This window comes from Vulpes vulpes, chromosome 1 (assembly GCF_048418805.1).
Source record: "Vulpes vulpes isolate BD-2025 chromosome 1, VulVul3, whole genome shotgun sequence".
NCBI lineage: Eukaryota > Metazoa > Chordata > Mammalia > Carnivora > Canidae > Vulpes > Vulpes vulpes.
Window position 1 is genome coordinate 127,592,810 of NC_132780.1, and position 23,782 is coordinate 127,616,591.

Sequence of the window (23,782 nt, forward strand, 5' to 3'; positions counted from 1 at the left end):
TAAGCTATAGACAAAACTCCCATGATATTAATAATATTTTGAAATAAATATGAAATGGACAAATTCCTAGAAGAAATAACCTAGCAAAACTATTAACAGAAATCTAAATGGTACTATAACCATCAAAATATTTACTAGAAATAAGAAATCATCCCCCAGAGAGAATTATAAAACAAAGGTTAAGTTTTACTAGGAAAAAATTATCCTTACTCACAATACATACAACCAACAAATGATTAGTAACCAGAGTATATAAAGAACTTGTAGGGGCACGGGTGGCTCATCTGGTTAAGTGGCTGACTACTGATTTCAACTCAGGTCATGATCTCAGAGCCCTGGGATCAAGCCCCATCTTGGGCTCCATACTCAGAGTGGAGTTTGCTTGAGGATTCTCTTTCTCTCTCCCTCTGTCCGTCCCTCTACTTGCTGCTCTAAATAAACAAATCTTTAAAAATAAAAAAAGATTGTATAGATTAGTAAAAAGAATTAAGGACAAAAATGAGCGAAAATCTTCAGAGCTTGTATCACAGAACAGAAAACCTGAATAACCAATAAATACATTGCTGCTAAAATGTAAATTATATAACCACTTGGAAAGATAAGTATACACAACCACAAAGATAAGTACACATAACCTAGTTGTTTTTTTTTAGAAGAGAATCTTTTTTTTTTTTTTAAGATTTTATTTATTTATTCATGAGAGAGAGAGAGAGAGAGAGAGAGAGAGAGAGAGGGGCAGAGACACAGGCAGAGGGAGAAGCAGGCTCCATGCAGGGAGCCCAATGTGGGACTTGATCCGGGGACTCCAGGATCACGCCCTGAGATCAAGGCAGATGCTCAACCGCTTGAGCCACCCAGGTGTCCCCATAACCTAGTTTTAAACAGCACTTTCTATATTAGTAATATTCTGAAAATAATTCAACATCCATCAAAAGTAAGATAAATTATATTAGTAAGAGAAAAAAAATCCTGGAGCATTGAAAACAATCTCAGAAACGTAATGCTGAGCCAAAAAGTGAAGTTCAGATTATATACAGTATAATCCATTTATATAAAATTTAAGATGGGCAAAATAAACAATCTATTGACTGGGGATCTAAATATGTGGTAGAGTTTTATAAGAAACCAGGATTGTGGTTATTTCTGAGGGGAGATAATATTAATACTCTTTCTCTATATCTAATAATATTTATTTCTTAGTTTTAGAAGATTTTATTTATTTATTTGAGAGAGAGAGAGAAAGAGAGAGTGCAAGCACACAAGGAGGGGGAGAGGGAGAAGCAGACTCCCTACGGAGCAGGGAGCCTGATGCAGGGCTTGATCATAGGACTCTGGGATCATGACCTGAGCCAAAGGCAGACAATTAACCGAATGAGCCACCCAAGCACCCTATACCTACTAATATTTAAAACATTTTTAAAATATTTCATTGTGAAGTATTTGAAATATTACAGTTATTTCCTTTTGTGGGAATTTTTAGGCTTAAAGATAGCATCATTAGGCTTAAAGATAGTATCACTGAATAAAATTCATTTATAAAATATATCTTTAAAAATGTTTTTAGAATGCTAATAAATATTATGAAATTCCTTCTAACTAATAAACCATCAACCATCAAGGGGTAAAAATTCTACAAAAAGAAGAGTTCTCTCTGACCATGAGCTATACTAGGAACAAAAGTAATATATAGTTCATAGCAACAAAATTATCATCTTACCTTTATTGGTGAAATATGAGAATGGGAAACAAATCCATGGACATTCTCAATTTCTGACAGGTTCTTCTCTGAGACATGAACTAATTCCGGACCTATCACCTCATTAGTGATTTGTGGAGATATGTGCTCTTGAGGGGGTGTGTCTTCATCCTGATACCGGTATTTCTGTAAAGAAAATGATTAAATATGAAAATATCCTGAAAAGCAAAGTGAGTTCAATTCAAATCATGGTTTAATGAAGCCAAATACTCAATAATATTTAACTATATGAAAAGTGTATTGTATGGCTTAATACATAAAGTCTGAGAGAAATAGGCTTCCATTTTAAAGTCATGCCAATTTTTAATAAAATTATTTGATTATTAAAAATAATTCAGAGTATAGGAAGATGACCGAGTAGGAAGCACACAGAATTTGTCTTTCCACTTAGACAACAATTACATAGGCGGAATCTGCCTAAACTATTCTGGAACTCTGGAGTCTGTTGAAGGCCTACAACTTCTAAGGGAGAAAGTTGGGATGTAAATTGTAGTTACTTCAGGTTAACTTCACCATTTGTATTCATCATAGCTGATACTCACCTAATTTTTACAAGTAAAAATTAACTCAAAATGGATCAAGGATCTAAATGTAAGACCTAAAACAGTAATACTCTTAAAAGAAAACATGGTACACAAAAGCTTCAGGACACTGCATTTGGCCATGATTTCTTGGGTATGACACCAAAGGCACAAGTAACTAAAGAAAAAACAAACTGGACTTCATAAACATTTTAAAATTTTGCGTATCAAAAGACACTCTCCACAGAGTAAAAGGAAACCCGCAGAATGAGAAAGTTTTACAAATCTAAAGGATTAATATCCAAAATATACAGAAAACTCCTAAAATTCAACAAAAAACCCTCAAACAACTGAATTCAAATATAGGCACAGAACTCAGAGAATCCTCTAAAGTAAATGAATGGCTAAGCACATGAAAAGATGCTCAACATAACTAATTATTACAGAAATGCAAGTCAAAACTATTAGATATCACCTCAGATCCATTAGGATGATTCCTATTAAAAAAACAGAAAGCATGGAGATCCCTGGGTGGCTCAGCGGTTTAGCGCCTGCCTTTGGCGCAGAGCGTGATCCTGGAGTCCCGGGATCAAGCCCCACATCGGGCTCCCTGCATGGAGTCTGCTTCTCCCTCTGACTGTGTCTCTACCTTTCTCTCTCTGTGTCTCTCATGAATAAATAAATAAAATCTTTAAAAAAAAAAAAAAAAACAGAAAACAAGTGTTGGTGAGAATACTGAGAAACTGGAACACTTGTGCATTTTTGGGAATGTAAATTGGTACAGCTACTGTGGAAAGTAGGATGGTGGTTCCTCAAGAAAGTAAAAATAGAAATGCCATATAAATCCAGCAATTCCACTTCTGGGTATACACCCAAAAGAATTGGAAGCAGGGTCCTGACAAGAGATTTGTACACCCATGTTCACAGTAGCATTACTCACAATAGCTAAAACGTGGAAGAAACCCAAGTGTTTATCAATGGAGAATGAATAAGCAGAATGTGGTATATACATACAATGGAGTGTTTTCAGCCTAAGGAAAAAAACCCTGCAATACGTTACATGAGATGAAACCTTGTGAACATTATGCTAAGTGAAATAAGCCAGTCACAGAAAGACAAATACTGTGTAATTCCACTTATATGAAGTACTCAGAGTACAGCTGATTCTTGGAACAAGGGGTCAGGGTCACCAATCACCTACACAGTCAAAACTCGGTGTCTAACTTTGACTCCCCCAAAGTTTAACTACTAATAGCCTACTACTGACTGTTTATTAACATGAACACTTAAAACATATTTTATGTATCATATGTATGATATACTGTATTCTTACAGTAAATCTAGAAAAACGATAAGAAAATCATAAAGGATAATTATGATATAGTTATAATTTTCTAATCATGAAAACACTAGTATCAACATACATTATACATTCATAAATACTTTTAGTGTTTTTAATATAAGTTATGCAGTTCATCTGTGAGTTTTTTCAAACTGCTGCAAATCTCTAAAAGATTTTCCCATGTATTTATTTGAAAAAAGCTGCATATCAGGAGACCTGGCAGTTGAAAACCATGTTGTTCAAGGCTCAACTGCAGTCAAAATCATAAAGATCTAAAGTTATAATGGTTGTTGCCAGGGGCTGCAGGGAGGGGAGAATTTTGACATTATTTAATAGAGATTCACTTTTATATGATGAATACAGTTATGGGGATGGATGGTTCTAATGGTTACACAATCATGTGAATGTATATTCATACCACTGAACCATAAACTTAAAAATGGTTAAAAGGTAAATTTTTTGTAATCTATACTTCATTACAAAAAAGAAAAAGAAAAAAGCTTAGTAATTCAGAACTAGGTGAACAAGAAACCTGAATAATGATTTGCTCATCTCTAAACCTAATGTCAGCTGAATGCTGTATTTCTAAATACACAATTGGTTAAGTGAAGTAAAAATGAAAAGCCAAAGTTGTTTGGATAAATTAGTTTGGTTTTCTTATTCAGTTAACTAGTATAAAAACGAAAAAGTATTTTCAAATTTTAATTGAATATTAGTCCATTAGGGAACGGTATTCTGCTTTCATCTACAAGAGAATCTTTGTCTCTAACTCTCACACATATATAATTCTGTGCAATCTATTTTTAAAGGAACATAATTTTAAGAAAACCAAATCTACCTTACCTCTTACACAAAAGTAAAGGAAATCATAATTATAGGAACTAGAAGAAAATAAAAGTATGTTTTTCAACTCAGGCTGAGAATGTGTATGCATAAACACCAAACCAAAATAAACTATAATATTCTCTCCCCTCCCCCAAGAAACACACTTATAAAGAAAAAGACACAAACGAGCCAAAATAAATTTTATAAAATCCAGAAAATTATTAGCCACTATTAGCTACCCTTATAAATCATTTAAAAAAACATAGCAAACATAATAATGGGGTATTTCTCTTTACCTACTGATATGGTTCACACATGAATGTTCCTTTATTTACCATTCTCAAGAAGATTAAAAAAAAAACTGGTTTGCTATCATCCTCTTAAAGTAATTAAGAGGTTTTTAGATATTACTAAATGCAATCCTGATCAAAATGCTCTCTGGCTTTTTTTCAGCACTTGACAAGATGTCAAGTAAAGATTTAAAAAAAACTGGTTTGCTATCATCCTCTTAAAGTAATTAAGAGGTTTTTAGATATTACTAAATGCAATCCTGATCAAAATGCTCTCTGGCTTTTTTTCAGCACTTGACAAGATGATGGCCCTAATATTCACATGGAGTTGCAAAAGGCCCGGAACTGTCAAAATAATCTTTAAACAGAAGAAAAAAGTGGAGGACCCACACTTCCCAATTTCAAAAACATTCTACAAAGCTGTTTAATCAAGATTGTGATACTGGTGCAAAGACAGACATGTATCAACAGCACAGAATTAAGTAAGAGTCCAGAAATATATCATCATATTTATGGTTAACTGATGTTCAACATGGGTACCAAGAGAATTTAATGGGAAAGCGTAGTCTTTTTTTTTTTTTTAAGATTTATTTATTTATGATAGACATAGAGTGAGAGAGGCAGAGACACAGGCGGAGGGAGAAGGCTCCATGCTGGGAGCACGACGTGGGACTCAATCCCGGGACTCCAGGATCGTGCCCTGGGCGAAAGGCAGGTGCTAAACCGCTGAGCCACCCAGGGATTCCCAGCATAGTCTTTTCAACAAATGATGCTGAGACAACTGGATGCAAAATAATTAAGTAAGACCTCATTCTAACACTACGTATAAAAATTAATTCAAAATGTATCAAGACCTAAATATGAGAGCTAAAACATAAAACTCTTAGAAATAAACACAAATATACATTTTAGAACCTTGGATTCAACAGTGGTCTCCCACGTAAAACGACAAAAGCACAAGCAGATAAATTTGACTTGATATAAATGAGAAACTTTTGTTCATCAAAGTGTGTATCAATAAAGTGAAAAGATCACCCTCAAGATGGAAGAAAATGTTTCCAAATCATGTATTTGATAACATATCTAGAATACATAAGGTATCTGGTAAGTCTCCTGAATACATAATGAATTCTTACAACTCAACAATAAAAACTCCAATTTTTAAAATGGCAAAAGATTTAAACACATTTTCCCAAAGAGGATAAACAAATGGACAGTAAGCACATGCAAAGATGTTCAACATCATTAGTTATCACAGAAATGCAAATCAAAATCACAATGAGCTATCACTTCACATCCACCAGAATGGCCATAATCAAAAAAACTGATGATGATAATAATAATAATAATAATAATAATAATAATAATAATACACATTGGTGAGGATGTGAAGAAACAGGAACTGTCATTGCTGGGGGGAATATAGCCATTCTGGAAATAGTGAAGCCATTCTGGAAAACAGTTTGGCAGTTCCTCAAAAGGTAAAAAGAGTTACCATATGACAAGAGTAATTTCACTCCTACATATATATCCAAGAGAATTGATAAGGTGCATCCACATAAAAATTTGCACACAAATATTCATAGTATTATTATTCATAATAGCCCCAAAGTGGAAACCAATCCAAATGTTTATCAATTTATAAATGGATAAATAAAATGTGGTATATTCATACAATAGAATATTTAGCTATAATAAGTAATTAAGTATTTATACATCCTACAACATGGAACTTTGAAAATATTACGCTAAGTGAAAAAAGAAAGATACAAAAAGCCATGTACTGTATAATTCCATTTATATGAAATGTTTGGAATAGGCAAATTCATAGAACCAGAAAGTAGGTTAGTGATTTTCAAAGACTTGGGAAAGGGAGAAATGGAAATCAACTGCTGGTGAGTTAGGAGTTTCTGTTTGGATCATGAAAATGTTCTGGAATTAGTGAGGATGGCTGCACAACCTTGTGCACAGAACTATACAATTTAAAAGGATTAATGTTATGGTATGTGAATATGTTAACTTAAAAATTATTAAAATGTCATTATAAAAAAAATGTCATTATAGGGGCTCCAGGGTGGCTCAGGTGGCTAAGCAGCTGCCTTCAGCTCAGGTTATGACCTTAAAGTCCTAGGAATTAAGGAATTAAACCTCACATCCAGCTCCCTGCTCAGCAGGGAGTCTGCTTCTTCCTCTCCCTCTGTTCCTCCCCGCATTTGTTCTCTCACTCAAATAAAATTGTTTAAAAAATTTAAAATAATAAAATATCATTATAAATGGATGGATTACACATTAGCTAATTGGCTTAAACTCACTGCAAATGTCCTTTTGAAAGCTCAAACTGTCTTATTTATAGTCAGTAGGAATCTCCTAAACTCTGAGTCCCTTTATACCTGGCACATTTTTTAAAAAAAGATTTTATTTATTTATTCATGAGAGACAGAGAGAGAGGCAGAGACATAGGAAGAGGGAGAAGAAGGCTCCATGCAGGGAGCCTGATGTGGGACTCGATCCCGGGACCCTGGGATCATTACCCAAGCCAAAGGCAGATGCTCAACCACTGAGCCACTCAGGTGCCCCTATACCTGGCAATTTTAAGAACACAACAAAATACGGTTCCCAGAAAGAGAATTCAGTTTTTTATTAATGATTCAAAAAAGGGATTCCTTGAGGTACAAGGAAAGTATTGAGAAAGTATTTCCAAGTAGCTTTCCAGGCCCACCATTAATTACATTGCACAGTATTATTCATCTGCACTTCTTATAATTTAAAGGTTGATTTCAACCAATTACCAAAAAAATTTAACACTGAAAATTTCATATAAAACCAGTTTGCTAATACAGAAGAATGCATAGAACTAAGCCTCCTACAAGGATGGTCTAACTTAGCTAACACTTATACTAGAAAAGAATTAGCTAGCGATGAAGGAGGGAGATTTAAAAATGACAATAAGAACATTCTAAATACCCATTTAGAAATTTCCCCATTGTTTTCTATGTCTTTAAGGTTGGTTATCTTCAGTATCAAACCCTCCATTGCTCTTAATTTTGGTTAACAATATTGGCAACATTACTTACTGACTGCTGTGACTTGAAAACTAATTTTTTTAAGATTTATTTATTTATTCACAGAGATGCAGAGAGAGAGAGAGAGGCAGAGACATAGGCAGAGGGAGAAGCAGGCTCCATGCAGAGAGCCTGACGTGGGACTCGATCCAGGGTCTCCAGGATCAGGCCCTGGGCTGCAGGCGGCCCTAAACCGCTGCGCCACCAGGGCTGCCCCTTGAAAACTATTTTAATTTGGAATATAAGTATGTTACTACTTCACTGCTGTCACATATTTTTCAAAAATGTTTCTTAATAAGTTTTCTGATAATGGAAAACATGCAGATTCCTGAATCTATTAGAAAATTTAAAATGGCTGAAATAAAGATTAAAAAAGTACTAAATTACTAGTATAAGGTTTTTAAATTAATGCTGATCAGTAGAATAAACATAGTTGTTAGTTTGTAAATGTCTCCTTACCTACCTTCTCAATCTATAAATACTTGTTCTTGTAATACATTAAAAAGAAATATTTTGCACCATATATGCTTTCCTAGCATTGTTCCCCAACATACTTGTTACAAGAAAAACAGTAAGACATCAGCATTAAGTGCAGTGGTGGGCTTTAATGTTCATTTCTAAAACAGATGAAGATTATGTGTTGAGGAATGCAGAGACAGAACCACCACCACCAATTTGGAACTCAATTTCTAAATTTCAATAAAAACTTACATGCTGGGTTGGTACAATGGGCATTTGTAAATATGGGGATAAATAAAACTTAAGATGTTGATACAAATATTTCAAATATTTGTTAAAATTCAATGGTAAAGACCTGTTTAGAAAGAACACCCACAAATCATTAGGAGAAGAAATTAAAAGGAAGAAAGGCAGGCAGGCATGCAGGAAAAGTTTGAAACTAAAAAGTTAGGAAATGGGAAGAAAGTTAAAATACATGAATGAAAACTACAATAAGTATAAAATATGGGAAGAATTAAAAAATGAATGATCACAATAAATGTAAATGTATTATAAGTACTTTTAAATTCTATCAAAAAATAGCTCATTCCTGCATTCCTGAGGACATGGAAAGCTTCTAAATTCATTACACAGTTTACAGAACCTTAAAACAAACCAATCTTACTTCAAATATGAAGACAAAGATATTTTATTTTATTTTGACAAAGATATATTAGAAGGAAAAGCTGCAAATTAAATACAATGGTTCATGCATTCTTTTTTTTTTGACCATATGAACAGATCAAAGTTCATATGATCATCTTAAGTAGATGCTTAAAGAACAATCTAAGTATCTGCCACAATGTTAAATCCATTCCTAATTATGGCAGTAGGGTGGGAACCATCCTTATTAATAGAGAAAAAAAACATTTAAAGCATCTACCAGCAATCATATTTAATTATGAAACATTAAAAGCATTTCTACAAAGTGAAGATCAAGGCACTATCATTAACATTTTTCTAGCATTTCTAAATTATATTCTGAAAGCAAAAAAAGAAAAGGTGCAACTAGGTGGCGCAGTCAGTTAAGTGTCTGCCTTCAGCTCAGGTCATGATCCCAGGGGCTCCCTGCTAAGTAACAAGGCTGCTTATCCCTCTCCCTCTGCCCCTCCCTCCACTTATGCTCTCTTGCTCTTTATCTCTCAAATAAATAAAACCTTAATATATATATCTTTCTAAAACTCCTCCCCTCAAATTGCAACCAAAAAAATAAATTGCAAAGAGCTGTGAGCATTTTTCAGAAGAACTGTTCAGAGTTTTAATCAGTTTCTTGAAGAGATTTGGGATAATTAAGTAAGTTTGAAGGGAGGGGGTGGAAGGGAAGGGCCAAGAGCTGCTGTACCTATCAGAGAAAGACCCAGAATGATCACGTTTAGATATGCTACAAAAGCAATGGCTGGGGCAGCCCCAGTGGCTCAGTGGTTTACTGCCGCCTACAGCCCAGGGCCTGATCCTGGAGACCTGGGATCGAGTCCCTTGTCAGGCTCCCTGCGTGGAGCCTGCTTCTCCTCTGCCTGTGTCTCTGCCTCTCTCTCTCTCTGTGTCTCTCATGAAAAAATAAGTAAAATCTTAAAAAAAAAAAAAAAAGCAATGGCTAATTGTAAGGTGGGGAAGGGAAAATACGTGTATGAATACTGTGTGTAAGAATTTTAAAATACAATATATAAATAAGTCATTCTTATGTAATGAGAAGTTATTACAGATGGAAAAAAGGTAAAATCTGATAGTCATTATACTAGTCATAACTTCCACTTCACCTATTAAATTATGACTACAAAGAACAAAAACTTGAATTTTAAAATGATCAATTCTAGAACAATCTAATAGAATAAAAAGGTATTTTTCTTATTTAAAATTTTTTGCTTAAAAGGAAACTATTTTGTAGTTTCAAAGTTTACTATTTATGAATAGTAAAGATCTAAATTTCCACTTCATAAAATATTTAGAAAACTTTATCACAATCTATTTTTATGCACTTTTGGAAAACAAAAAAAAATTGAAAAAAGGTGTCTCTTATAATCAATGAAATACATTCATTTACAACTACAGAAAGCTTCTATATTTCTTCTCAAAAAGCATTACTTCCACTTTTTGGATCTTTAACAGCTACAAATCATTATTTTCAAGAGTTAAAATATACTTTTAAGTTTCAAGGTCAAAATAAATGGCCTCAGAAACAAGGACATAGGGATTTAATTTTGAAGTTCAGGCAGCCTAGAGCCACAGCACAAATGACTGAAAATGCTGGCAACACTAATACAGTTGATCCTTAAAAGTGGACCACCTTATATAAACTTTAATTTTTGACAAATATCGGACAGTACTGTATTTTTCTTATGATTTTCTTAATAATTTAGTTTTCTCTAGCTAGTTTACTCTAAGAATACAGTATATAATGCATATAGCATACAAAACATGTTAACTGTTTATCAGTAAGGCTTCCTGTCAACAGTAGGCTATTACGTTTTTGAGGAGTCAAAGTTATATAATTTTCAATTGTGCACAGTTCTGTGCCTCCCACCATTGCCAAATTTAATATCCTTTTAGCCACCCAAAAAGTCAACATTCTAGTTAATGGGAAAACACTAAAGTCATTCACATTAAAGTTAGCAATAAGGAAAAATACCACTATCATCATAACTACTGCTAACACTGCCTAGGAATTCTAAGAAAAAGAGATTAAGATACATAAAAATTAGAAAGAAAATAAAATGGTCACAATTTGTAGACGAACTAATGGCAACCCCAGAAAACTCAAGAGAAATGCAGAAAAACTGTAAATTCTGTTAGCAATCCAATCAGAAATGAATGTATAGAAATCAATAGTTTTAAGTCAGGGATTTATAAACTATTTTGACCTACTGTCAAAATTGACTTGCTGCCTGTTTTTTGTAACTAAAGTAGTACTGTAACACAGCTATACTCATTTGTAATATACGTATTGATTATTGTTATTTGGAGGCTGCTTTTGAGTTGCTTTCTCAATACAATGATGTTGCCGAGAAGTTAATGGCTCACAAGGCCTAAAATATTTACTTTCTGGCCCTTTATAGAAAAGTTTGCTGACCCCCAATTTAAACTTATATAAACAGGGATGCCTGTGTGGCTCAGTGGTCTGCATTCCACTCAGGGCATGATCCCAGGGTCCTGGAATCAAGTCCCACATCAGGCTCCCTACAGAGAGTCTGCTTCTCCCTCTGCCTATGTCTCTGCCTGTCTCTCATGAATAAATAAATAAAATCTTTAAAAAATAAACTTATACAATCAATCAGATGACAGAATGAAATAAAAGACTGCAACAGAAATGAAAAACATAAAACATCCAGGAATAAATATATTTGAGGTATTCAAATGTCCCAACTACCAAGTGGAAAAAGAAGACATAACATGTTCTTGGGAGGAAGAAATCAACTTCGAGATATTATCTCTCATCCTAGCTTTTAAAGTATTTTTAACACGATTCCAACAGAGAGTAACAAGAAATTTATTCATTTATTTAAACGCTTATACATTTATTTAGAATAGAAGAGGTAACTAAAAATTCATGAAAACTAACCGGCATAAAAAGAGAAAAGCTACATATAAGGAGTAATGAGTGTGAATTATCTTCAACAAATTTTTAAACTTATTATAAAACCTTGATCACTAAAACATGGTATTGCTGATGGGTAAACAGAAAGTTCAGTGAAAAAAGAAAAAAAAATCAGTACTTTATATTAATAGAATTTTAGTACTATTTGATAAAGGTAACATTTCCAACCAATATCACGGGATTAAAGATAGATTATTCAACAAATAAACAAAGGGAAAAATGGGTAGCTATAACATAAAAATTTCCAAATGCATGAAAAGATTTTTTTAAATGCAAACATAAAAACCTAAGATTCTTCTAGCCAAATCTTTTATAACTACAGTTTAGAGATTCATATAACTATATTATAAAATGAAAAGGTCATTTTAAAAAAATGACTTCTAAATATGATCAGGTATATGGGTGCATGGGTGGCTCAGCTGGTTAAGCATCTGCCTTCAGGTCAGGTCAAGATCTCAAGGTCCTGGGATGGAGATACGCATAGGGCTCCCTGCTCAGCAGGGAGTCTGCTTCTCTCTCTCCCCCTCTGTGGATGCACACTCTATCTCAAATGAATGAATGAATGAATGAATGAATAAATAAAATCTTTTAAAAAATGTATGACAGCTATCAAAAGGTAAAAAATCGAGAGTGAAATATTTGTAACATTAATCCAAAGGACTAATTCCACAAATATATATGAAAACCTTCAAAACCCTATGAAAAAGAAAGCCAATTTTCTCTCCTACACCTGGGAAGGAATATAATAAGTATACACATAACTTGTTTTACTATGCTTCACTTTATTATGCTTTGCAGACACTGAGGTTTTTATTTTTATTTTTTATTTTTTAATTTTTATTTATTTATGATAGAGAGAGAGAGAGGCAGAGACATAGGCAGAGGGAGAAGCAGGCTCCATGCACCGGGAGCCCGATGCGGGACTCGATCCTGGGTCTCCAGGATTGCGCCCTGGGTCAAAGGCAGGCGCCAAACCACTGCACCACCCAGGGATCCCCAGGTTTTTGTTTTTAAACAAAGTTTATGGCAATCTTGGTCAAGCAAGTCTACTGATGATATTTTCCAATGGCAATTGCCCACCCTAAAGAAAAAGAGATTTCAAAATGATAAAAATCTAAGTCCCCAAGAAGATATAACCACAAATGCGTGTACCTAAGAGACCCAGCCTTAAAATACACTATCAAAGCACAAATAATTAAAGGGAGAAACAGACAATTCCATAATCTTAGTAAGAGGTTTTAAACTCCTTGATCAGCAACTGACAGGAACTATACAACTATCAGGAGAGACACACAATCTAAACAAATGTCAACCTTTATAGTAAACTATTCTTAACAAATGAAGAAAATATATTCTTTTGGGGCACGTTATATGTCTGCCAAGAGAAACCATATGCTAAGCCATAAAACAAAACGCAAATTTAAAAGGACGGAAATCACAGAGTATATTCTCTGACCAAAACAATTAACCTGGGAACAAATAAGATATCTAGTCAAACTTTTAATATTTGAACATTAAGCAATACACTTCTAAAAAACTTATAGATAAAAAGAAGCTTAAGAAGAAAATTAGAAATATTTCAGAACTGAATGATAATGAAAACAAAACAGATTAAAATTTGTAGAATGAAGCCAAAGCAGTACTGTGTAGTAAAGAATTTAACTTTGTCCAAAGAGAGCTCTTTTGTCTTTGGCTCCTGGTAGGTAATGTCAAAGCTCTTGTACTGCTTAACAAAGTATCTTTGCCTACTTGGGGACTCTGGGACAGGCCAAGTGGTATAACTGCATAATTTATGGTGGAGAGCTTGGGTCACACAGTACCAGCTCAATCTCCAGGAGGGGCTGGAGACAGGTCAGCACCACGTGCAGCCAACCATGTAAATGTAATTGAGCCCTCCAAAAAGCTATGGACACCAAGGCTCAGGCGAGTTTCTCTGGCTGGAAATATTCAGTCTGTATTACCACATTGCTGCCATGAATGTTAAAGTTTTCCATAACTCCACAGAGAAAGGATAATGATTAGGTCCTCGTTTGAAACTTTATTAGACTCTGCCTCATGTGTCTCTCCCTTGGCAGATTTTAATTACTATCCTACATTGTAATAAACCACAACTGTGAGTATTAACAGTATTCATTGAATTCTGTGAGTCCTATCAAATTCTTGAACTTAAGAGCCATCTTGGGGATGCCCAAAATAGTACTTGATGTCAGAAACAAGAGTGGTCTTGTGGTTTGTTCCTGAACTTTACAAGTACTTAGAACGAACTTTGTAGCTTTAAATGCCTATAACTAGAGCAGAAGGTTTACAATCAGTAACCTATGGGTTCACCTCAAGAGGCAACAAAAAAAATGACTAAAGTAAACCCAAAAGGAAGAGAAAGAAGGAAATTAAATAAAGGGCAGAAATCAGTGAAGCAGAACAGTTGAGAATATTAACAAAGTCAAATGATCCACAAAGTGGATAAGCCTTTTTTCAGGAAAAAGAGAATATAATCCCCAATATAAAAAATGAGAGATTATCACTTTTTTAAAAAACCCTATAAATCTAAAAAAAGAAGATAGGAAGAACATAATTATGTACAACTTTAGGAAACTAAATCAACAGGTTAGATGAAATTTTAAAATTCCTTCTGTAAGTTCTTCTTAGCAAATCTAATATTCTGATAATATGAAACAGTAAATTTGAATGACCCCATATCTATTAAATAAATTGAATTTTTTTATCAAAATTCCTCCCACAGAGAAGATTCCAGGCCCAGGTATAAATTCTATTTAAGAAAGAAGTATTATTTTTACACAAATTCTTTCAGAAAATAGAGAAGATTTCTCAACTACATCAGCATAACTTTAATATTAAACCCTAATAAAGACATTAAAAGGAAAAAATTGATGGACTAATATTCCTTTTGAATATATGTACGAATCCTTTTTTAAAATTAGCACACTGCATGTGAAAAGAATAATCCAAAGAATAATATATCATCACTAAGTAAGATTTACCATGACTAAGTAGGACTAAGTAAGTTAGTTTAACATCTGGGAAAAACAGCATAATTCTCCACACTAAAAGAATACAGGGGAAAATCCTCTGATCATTTCAACCGGCATATGTAAAATGTGTGATCCAATTTAATACTGATTCATGATACAATTCTCAGCAAACTAAAAATCCAGAACAATCTTAACCTGATAAAGGGCGCCTATAAAACCTTATAGCTAACACACCTAATGGTGAAATGTTGAACATTCTCCCTTTTAAAACAGGGAACAAGGCAAAGGATTCTCATTCTTCTCATTTGTAACCATGGCTACAAGGCAAATAAAAGAAATAAAAAGTGTAAAAGCCAGTAAAAATGTAAAACTGTCTCTCCTTACAAATGACAATTATTTACACGGAAGACCACAAGGATTTACAAAACTACCAAAACTAAGAGCTGAATTTAGTACAGTTATAGGGACAATGTTAATCAATCAAAATGTATTTTTTTATACCAACAGCAAATAAGTGGAAATCAAAATTTTCTAAAGATCCTATTTACACAAATTCCAAAACATAAAAACTTTAGGAATAAATTTTAACAAAAGAGGTTCACGATATTTTCCATGAAAATTATAGAATATTATTGAAAGAAATTAAGATTGAGTGAAAGATATGACAACAAAACCTAGCATGTAAGAAGTCAAGAAAATTCTAGATTAAAAAATCATGAGAAGCAACTGGTTCTATCAAGTTTAAAGAAATATTAAGAGGTCGCAATTTGGATTATGCCAGCACTCTAAAAGAAGTATGACAGTTCTCTTCTTTTTTTAGATTTATGCACCATGATTTGCTTCATGAAGTCTGTAAGTAGACCAATGTTTAAGCTATATACAAAGGTGAACAGAAGAAAACAAATGCTGCAAAAATAAATATGAAATGAAACTCTTAGCACTTATGGATCAAAGACAAATCAATGTCTTCTCTACTACAAAATTACAAGCCATCAAAGTTTACAAAAGTATCCTGCTTTAATATTAAGTGAAAACCAGAACCTATTTGGTATCTTGAATCAGTATATACCAAATGGATATATACTGCATGTTCATGTATATTAGTTGATGAGTGATTACTTACATTGCACATTTTGGATAAAAGTATCTTCAAAACCAAAACCAAACCAAAACCAAAACCAAAAAAAGTATCTCAAAAAGAAAAAAAAAAGTATCTCCAAAACCAAATGTTTTATATACAACAATGGAATACAACTCAGCAACTAAAAGGAATGAACCTACTGACACTGGCAGTAATGTAGATGAAATCTCAAAATAATTAATCTGAAAGAATCCAAAATATGGAATCTAAAAAATAGGACATAGTTTATTTATTTATATAAAGCTTTAGAAAACTTCAACTAATCTACTGTATAATGACAGAAATCAAACCAGTAGTAGCCTGAGAGAAGAGGGGTGGAAGAAGAAAGAAGGAAGCTTGAGGAAACATATGGGAGTAATGGATATATTCACTATCTTGATTGTAGTGATGGTTTCACAAATATATACATATGTCAAAACGTGGACAGTTGTACCCTATTCATATTACAGTATATACTATGGCAATTTTAACTCCATAAAACTGATTTTTAAAATAGTTTGCTGTGTTTAAAATTTAATAAAAATTTGTAATGAAGGTTTTTTCATTATTCCTTTATTCCTCTGCAAATTATAAAAATGACTTTAATGAAATGAATATAATGGAATTTATGTCAATCATAATTTAGCATTTCAAATTTGTAAAATTTGTCAAACTTGCATTGCTTCTTTTTTCTAAAACCAACTGAGAAAAAAAAAATAAAACCAACTGAGGATACCTTTTAAAAATTCTGCTAGGAGCTTCTAGAGGTCTGTGTATCACACCTCTTAATGGCTGTGAAATTTAAAAGAAATTTCTTTTACTCCAGCCAAGGATAGTTTAAAATAGATTTTAAAAAACAAACAAAATGAAACACATAGCTGTACTGTCCGAACAAATCCACTCCTGGACCTGAAGTCAAGAAAAACATAGCCAATTTGCTTCATTCCTCAAAACATACTATCAAACAAAAGCTATCATAATTTCTACTTCTGCAAGATTAATAAGTAACCAGGAACTATAACTCCTGTTGGAGCATGAGACAATTCCCAATTGATGAATAGGTTGTATTCCAGAAATCAGTACTTTCAGATTGTTTGAAACAACTTGAAATAACAATATATATTATGATTCGATTCCCAAAGCCAAGCCATAAAATGTCCACTTAACACCATGCACCAGAGGTATATATTAATTCAAATGTAGGTGGCCATCAAACATATACATATGCACATAAGCATGTGTACAGATAATACGGTTATGAAATTAAAATTCAGAATCAAAATATTCTATCTTCTATTCTCTACCTTCTCTATTCTTCTACCTTCTATTCTCAAATACATGCTCAAGATATTTCTTCTTTGGTAGCAGCAAATAGGCATAGGGTGGCCAAACTGAGCAGCAGGTCACACTGACTATGCTAATTTGAAAATTCAAGTAATTTTTAAATTGTATATTCTTAAATCAGAGTACCCTTTCTTACTCATTTGTTAATCACCTCTGATAGAATATGTTCAAGTTTATGAATTCTCAGTAAACTTTATAATGTTTCTCAAGAATGTGGTATGTCATGAAAATTTACATTCAAAACTTCCCTCACATGCTTATGGAACTCTGAAGTCCTAATTATTCCTTAATAAAAACATTGTTTTGGGCTGAACTGTCTCCCAAAATTCATGTGTGGCAGACATAAGTCTCAGTATATCAGAATGTGACTGTATTTGGAAGTAGGGCCTTTAAATATGTGATTAAAGTTAAAACAAGGCCATAGGGTATGAATCCAATCTGACTGGTTTCCTTCTGAGAGGAAATATATAGAAAGAGCGAGGCAATGTGCACAGGGAGGACAGAAGAGGTGGCAAGAGGATGGTCATCTGCAAGCTAAGGGAAATAAATTCTGTCAGCACCTTGATCATGGACTTCCTGCCTCTCAGAATGAGAAAAATTAATTTTTATTGTTTAAGCCACTCAAGCTTGTGCTGTTTTGTAATGGCAGACCTAGCAAACTAATACAGAGGTTAAAAAGGAACTGCTAGTTATGCACATAGTAGAGGTTTTCCTGAGTTTTTATTCCAACATTCTCACTGATGGAATCTCTAAATTAAGAGCTATAAAGAAGTTACAATATGAAATATGATTAGAACATAAACTCCATGAAGATTTCCTTTGTTTACTGTTGTATCCTCAGCATACAGATGCTCAATAATTACTAAGTGGATGATAAGAGACTGCATGAAAGAATGAATGAGTCAATCAATTAAGGACTATGGTTTTCTTTGTAACAATTAGAAATACATTTATCCTGTTTTATCTTCCAGAAATAATTTCCTGTTTTAATGTTACATATTAAACAAGTGGTATTTGTTTAAAAGTGAAATATGTTAAGGGTGCTTGGGTGACTCAGTGGGTTAAGCATCCAACTGCTGCTTTCCACTAGGTTGGGACCTCACCATCGTGGGATCAAGCCCCATGTCAGGCTCTGCACAGACTGTGTGTCTGCTTCAGATTCTCTCTCCCTCTCCCTCCTGCTTGCGCACACACACTCTCTCTTTCTCTCAAATAAATAAATAAATAAATAAAATCTTTTAAAAAACAAAAGTGAAGGACCCTGGGTGACTCAGCGGTTAAGTGTCAGCCTTTGGCTCAGGGTGTGATCCTGGAGACCCAGGATCGAGTCCTGCGTCGGGCTCCCTGCATGGAGCCTGCTTCTCCCTCTGCCTGTGTCTCTGCCTCTCTCTCTGTGTCTCTCATTAATAAATAAATAAGATCTTTAAAAAAAAGAAAAAAAAGTGAAATAGTCTTTCAAAATTTATTGTCAGGTTTTCAATTTGTAACAGAATTGTGAAAAAGAACATTTCATAAATACATTTGGGTTTTTAAAAAAGATTTTATTTACTTATTTGAGAGAGGGAGAGAGTGTGCAAGCAGGGGAAGGCGGGGGGGAATCACAAGCAGACTCTGTGCTTAGCATGAAGCCTGATATGGGGCCTGATCCCAGGACCTTAAAATCACAACCTGAGCTGAAATCAAGAGTCAGACACTTATGTGACTGAGCCACCCATGTGCCCCTCATAGATACATTTTTTTCCATAAATATATTCTCTTTTTTTAAAGATTTTATTTACTGGGTGGCGCAGCGGTTTGGCGCCTGCCTTTGGCCCAGGGCGCGATCCTGGAGACCCGGGATCGAATCCCACATCGGGCTCCCGGGGCATGGAGCCTGCTTCTCCCTCTGCCTGTGTCTCTGCCTCTCTTTCTCTCTCTCTCTCTCTCTCTGTGACTATCATAAATAAATAATTTAAAAAAAATTAAAAAAAAAAGATTTTATTTACTTATTCAGGACACACACACACACACACACACACGCATGCATGCACACACACAAGGAGAGAGAGAGGCAGAGAGACACAGGCAGAGGGAGAAGCAGTCACCTCTCAGGGAGCCCAATGTGGGATTCGATTCCAGACCCAGGATCATGCCCTGAGCTGAAAACAGACACTCAATTGCTGAGACACCCAGGTGTCCCTCATAAACATATTCTTAAAGGAACGTAAGAAAAACTACACTCCAAAGTGATATATTTTTTAAACTAAAAGGTTAATTATTAGTATACCATAGTCCTAAATGGATGTAAGAGAGCAATAAACAAGTAACTATTTCCGGTTTGTGGGCCCATTGCTATCAGCAAAGAGCTACTAAAAACTATTTACCAATACATGAAAGAATTATTTAATCCATTCACTTTAAGGAAGGAGTTTAATTAGCATCCCAAAAGACTGAGGAGAGGAGTCCCAAAATCACCGAAGAATAATTTTTCTCTTTTGGAGAAACCATACAATCAATAAAAAAAAGGATTCTAAAATAGAATAGTACACTAAAGATATTGGTTCAATGTCAAAGTTTGGCAACACTGCGAAGACAAGACTAAGATTACTTTACATTTAATCTTAGAACAAGGATGAAGATATTAAAGGAAGCTTGTGCTTTAGCATAAAGAAGGCATTTAATTTTAATTACTTTTAAAATTATTCTAATCCAAAAAATAAAAATAAAAAAAAAATAAAATTATTCTAATCCAGTTAGAATGAGCAGTGTGCTATTGGTCATTAGTCATTACAGAATATTTCTCAATTTGAAACCTATTTTGAAAAATGTTCTTTTTAGGGCAGCCCCCGGTGGCTCAGCAGTTTAGTGCTGCTTTCACCTGGGGTGTGATCCTGGAGACCTGGGATCAAGTCCCACGTCGGGTTCCCTGCATGGAGCCTGCTTCTCTCTCTGTCTCACATGAATAAATAAAATAAAATATTTTTTAAAAAATATTCTTTTTAAAGATAGTTGAGTCGCCTATTAATGCTTAGTAAATTGGTTTCAAGAAAGCCTTAGATACTATATATCATAACCTAAGACTAACTGGACATGCTCCTTACACTTCAGTATGTACAGAACTAATCCAAAGGTAGCTTTCTGCTTCTGAAGGTTGGACCAAGGTGAAAGTAAAAAGAGCCTCAATTAGACTTTACTGCTTTATTTCACTAAACAGATATACCACTTGATTAGCAGTATCAATTAGCATCTCTGTAATTAATCAGACTTCAGTAAAAAAAAACACTTAGCACTAAGACAGCCACTGTAAATTGCTTCACCTAATACTATAATCTATTTTTTAAAGATTTTATTTGAGAGAAAGAGAGAAAGAGAAAGAGAGAGAGAATGAGAGAGCACAAGCAGGAGAGAGAGTGGGGAAAGGGAGAAGCAGGCTCCCCACTGAGCTGGGAGCCCAACATGGGGCTCAATCCCAGGACCCTGAGATCATGACCTGAGCCAAGGACAGATGTTTTACCAACTGAGCCACCCAGGCGCCCCTACAATCTATTTTCTTTGTTTTCCTCTATTATAGGAGCTAAAATACCCAAATACTTGGTTTCCTATTCTCCCATACTACCATGAGGGTCCTTGCGACACAGGTGTAATAAATGAAATAGAAGCCGATGCTTTCTAGTTTTGTAAACCACATCCTTCTCTCTTCTCCACCTCTTCTTCCTGTTTTTAGGGCTAGAGCTCCAATGAGGAAAAGGCCAAGAGAAAGGCAGAGATGTCAGCAGCTGTAGCAGCTGCATACTTCCAAACTGATTATAGTTAGGAAAATATAAAGACCCACTTGTTCAAAACCACTGTTAATTTAGTATTTAATTATTTGCAAACACAATCTTAAGCATGAGTGAACTAAGTGAAGTAAATGGGCCATACTGTTCAAATCTATGCTGTAAGATTTTCTGCCCCAAGGGAGGAGTGAGGAGGGCAGAGTAATTAATTATATAACTTTAAAACGGTGCTTCTCAAACTTTTCCACTAAATGTCTTCTGATAGCAAAAGACAAAGCATTATTCTAATGATTTGAGAAGACATAGCTACATGCACAATATTTCTTGATAACCCTATCTTTTATATGAATCCCACATACAGAATGACACTTTTACAAATTATCCATACAAATTACACCTTAACCTACTCAAATGATATATCACAAGTTTCAATAGGAAAATAAGATTTTAAAGTCTTTTTCTTATTTAAAAATAAGTTCGAGAAAAACTGATGTTATAGGAGGACTTTTTCAAGTCTTCTAACAAAATAGAACCACCAAGGTTTAAACTTCTTATAAACTCCTCAGTTTGTCACCTTCTCTCTGGAATTCTCTCACTTTCATAACTGCTGCCATCAAATATACTTTCTCTACTGCAAAGAGCTTTATGATGGCTACCCTTAGGGACAATTAGTATATATCACAGAAGAACAAAGTAACTTCCCTTACAAAATACAGGTTTCTGATCCTAACAGTTTATTTATTCCCATGGAATCTCAGGCTTTGGTCTCATTGCATTTACTATTTTGAAACAGCTAATTCTACCTAAATAGTTAACATACTCTAGAAGCACTTTGAATTTGCTCATTTCTGTTAACATCTACCCTCAAGGAACTGCTGTCTAGCTCTGTAATCTCTAGATTAGGAATGTGAAGACCCTCAGCATTCTTCCTCAAGGGTCTTTTCTCTGAGTTCTAATAGTAGAGCTGAGAGATAAGAAAGTCTCTTTCTGAAGACTGACACTAGAAATAAGTTAACTCTTTGGTGTTAACTCTCTACCTACCTTTTTACCTCTACACACACACACACGCTTTAAGATTATACAGTTGGCCCTTGAACAACATAAATTTGAGCTATGTGGGTCCACTTACGTGTGAGTTTTCTTCAATAAATACAGGACAGTATTTGAAGTGTTATTTTCTCTTTATTGTGATCTCCTGAACATTTTCTTTTCTCTAGCTTACTTCACTGTAAGAACGCACTATACATGTCATATACAACTATGCGTTAACTGTTTATGTTATCTGTAACTGCTACTGGTCAACATTGGTTATTAGTAGTTAATGTTCTGGGGGAATAAAAAATTATGTGGATTTTTTACTGTTGGGGGGGCGGTGTCCCTAAGCCCCAAGTTGTTCAAGTGTTGACTATATATAGTAAAAGATAGTTCCTTCATAACAGCCTAATATTAATGTAACTGTCTTGGATGTATGTCTAGTATGGAACAGTATAAACGTTAGCTCTAGTTACACAGAAATCTGACTTTTCAAAGATATTTCATTTCCAACAAACAAGGTGGTGCTTTATTACTTTTTAAAAGTTCACAGCCATATATGAAAATACTAAGCTTATTTTAAAATGTGATTGGGCTTTACATAGCTAGATTACTTGATGCTTACCAATAAACTAAGGAAGCAAACAGTAATTGCTATCAAAAGCACCGGTGGTATTAGAAAATAAACCTCCTGCATATATGCAGTACTGGTATTATGTTTATGCGCTAAGAAGAAAGATTTGCTTACCCTTATTATTTCATGCTATTTCTAATATGTATTAAAACCAAAAGGTTGTAAGATGATTTCCCCTTTTTGTTAAAGTGCCCCTTTCCCCCTTCCCAAATTGTCCTGCTTTGACTGGATATTAAAAATTTTAACTTAAATTTGGCTGCATTTAAATACAAAGTTTTAAATAATGAATTTTGAATACACCAAAATAAATGAATGAAAACTACAACTAGGACACTTGTAATCTTAGATGCTGTATTTCTGCATATAGTCTTTTATCAAGGCTACCTGCTGTAAAATTCAAACATTCTGGAAAAAAGTTTCTAAAAATTTTATCCACAAAAGTTGAAGCAAAGACTCCCCCCCCAAAAAAAAGTTGAAGCAAAGAAAAAATATTCTCTTTACTATACAAATTATCTAATGATTTCCTGAGAAGATAAGCAGATGCTCTTTTAACTACCTTTGATTGCCAAGTAGGACCACAGCTTTCAATAAAATATTTTTTCAATTTTCCCACCAGGGGGCAACCAAAAACCTCAAATAGTACTTGGTGATGAATAACACAAGATCTCAAGTAGTTTACAGAGTGGAAGTGGTAGAGATTCAAAATTCATAGAAATTATTATATTAATTACAAGCAATGGTACTGTCTTAAAACTAGTTTTATGATAAGGGCAGCATTCTTAAAACATCTTATAATATTTCATTAAGATGGTTAATTTGCCTAAATATAAAAGGAGGGAAAATTAGTGTGGTTAACTTTTTAAAAATGTTATTTAAAAAATTTTAAACCCTTTTCCTAGGCATTCTATTGTACATACCAAATGAAAAAGCAGGCTTAACGTTCAGGGGGAAACAAAAATGTAGCTTAAGGTATTTAAATCATACATATGAATTTTACATTGGTTGATAGTTAAATAACCAA

General features: G+C 34.0%; 1 protein-coding gene across 25 annotated transcripts in view; it reads right to left on the bottom strand.

The window, feature by feature from the left end:
- DLG1 (discs large MAGUK scaffold protein 1) overlaps positions 1 to 23,782 on the bottom strand; it is a 228,720-nt gene that overhangs the window by 148,093 nt on the left and 56,845 nt on the right. For all 25 annotated transcript variants that reach the window (XM_072726180.1, XM_072726293.1, XM_072726258.1 and 22 more), the window contains one exon: positions 1,718 to 1,882. In XM_072726180.1, coding sequence (XP_072582281.1) covers positions 1,718 to 1,882 — 165 coding nt within the window. The remainder of the gene's footprint in view (positions 1 to 1,717; positions 1,883 to 23,782) is intronic.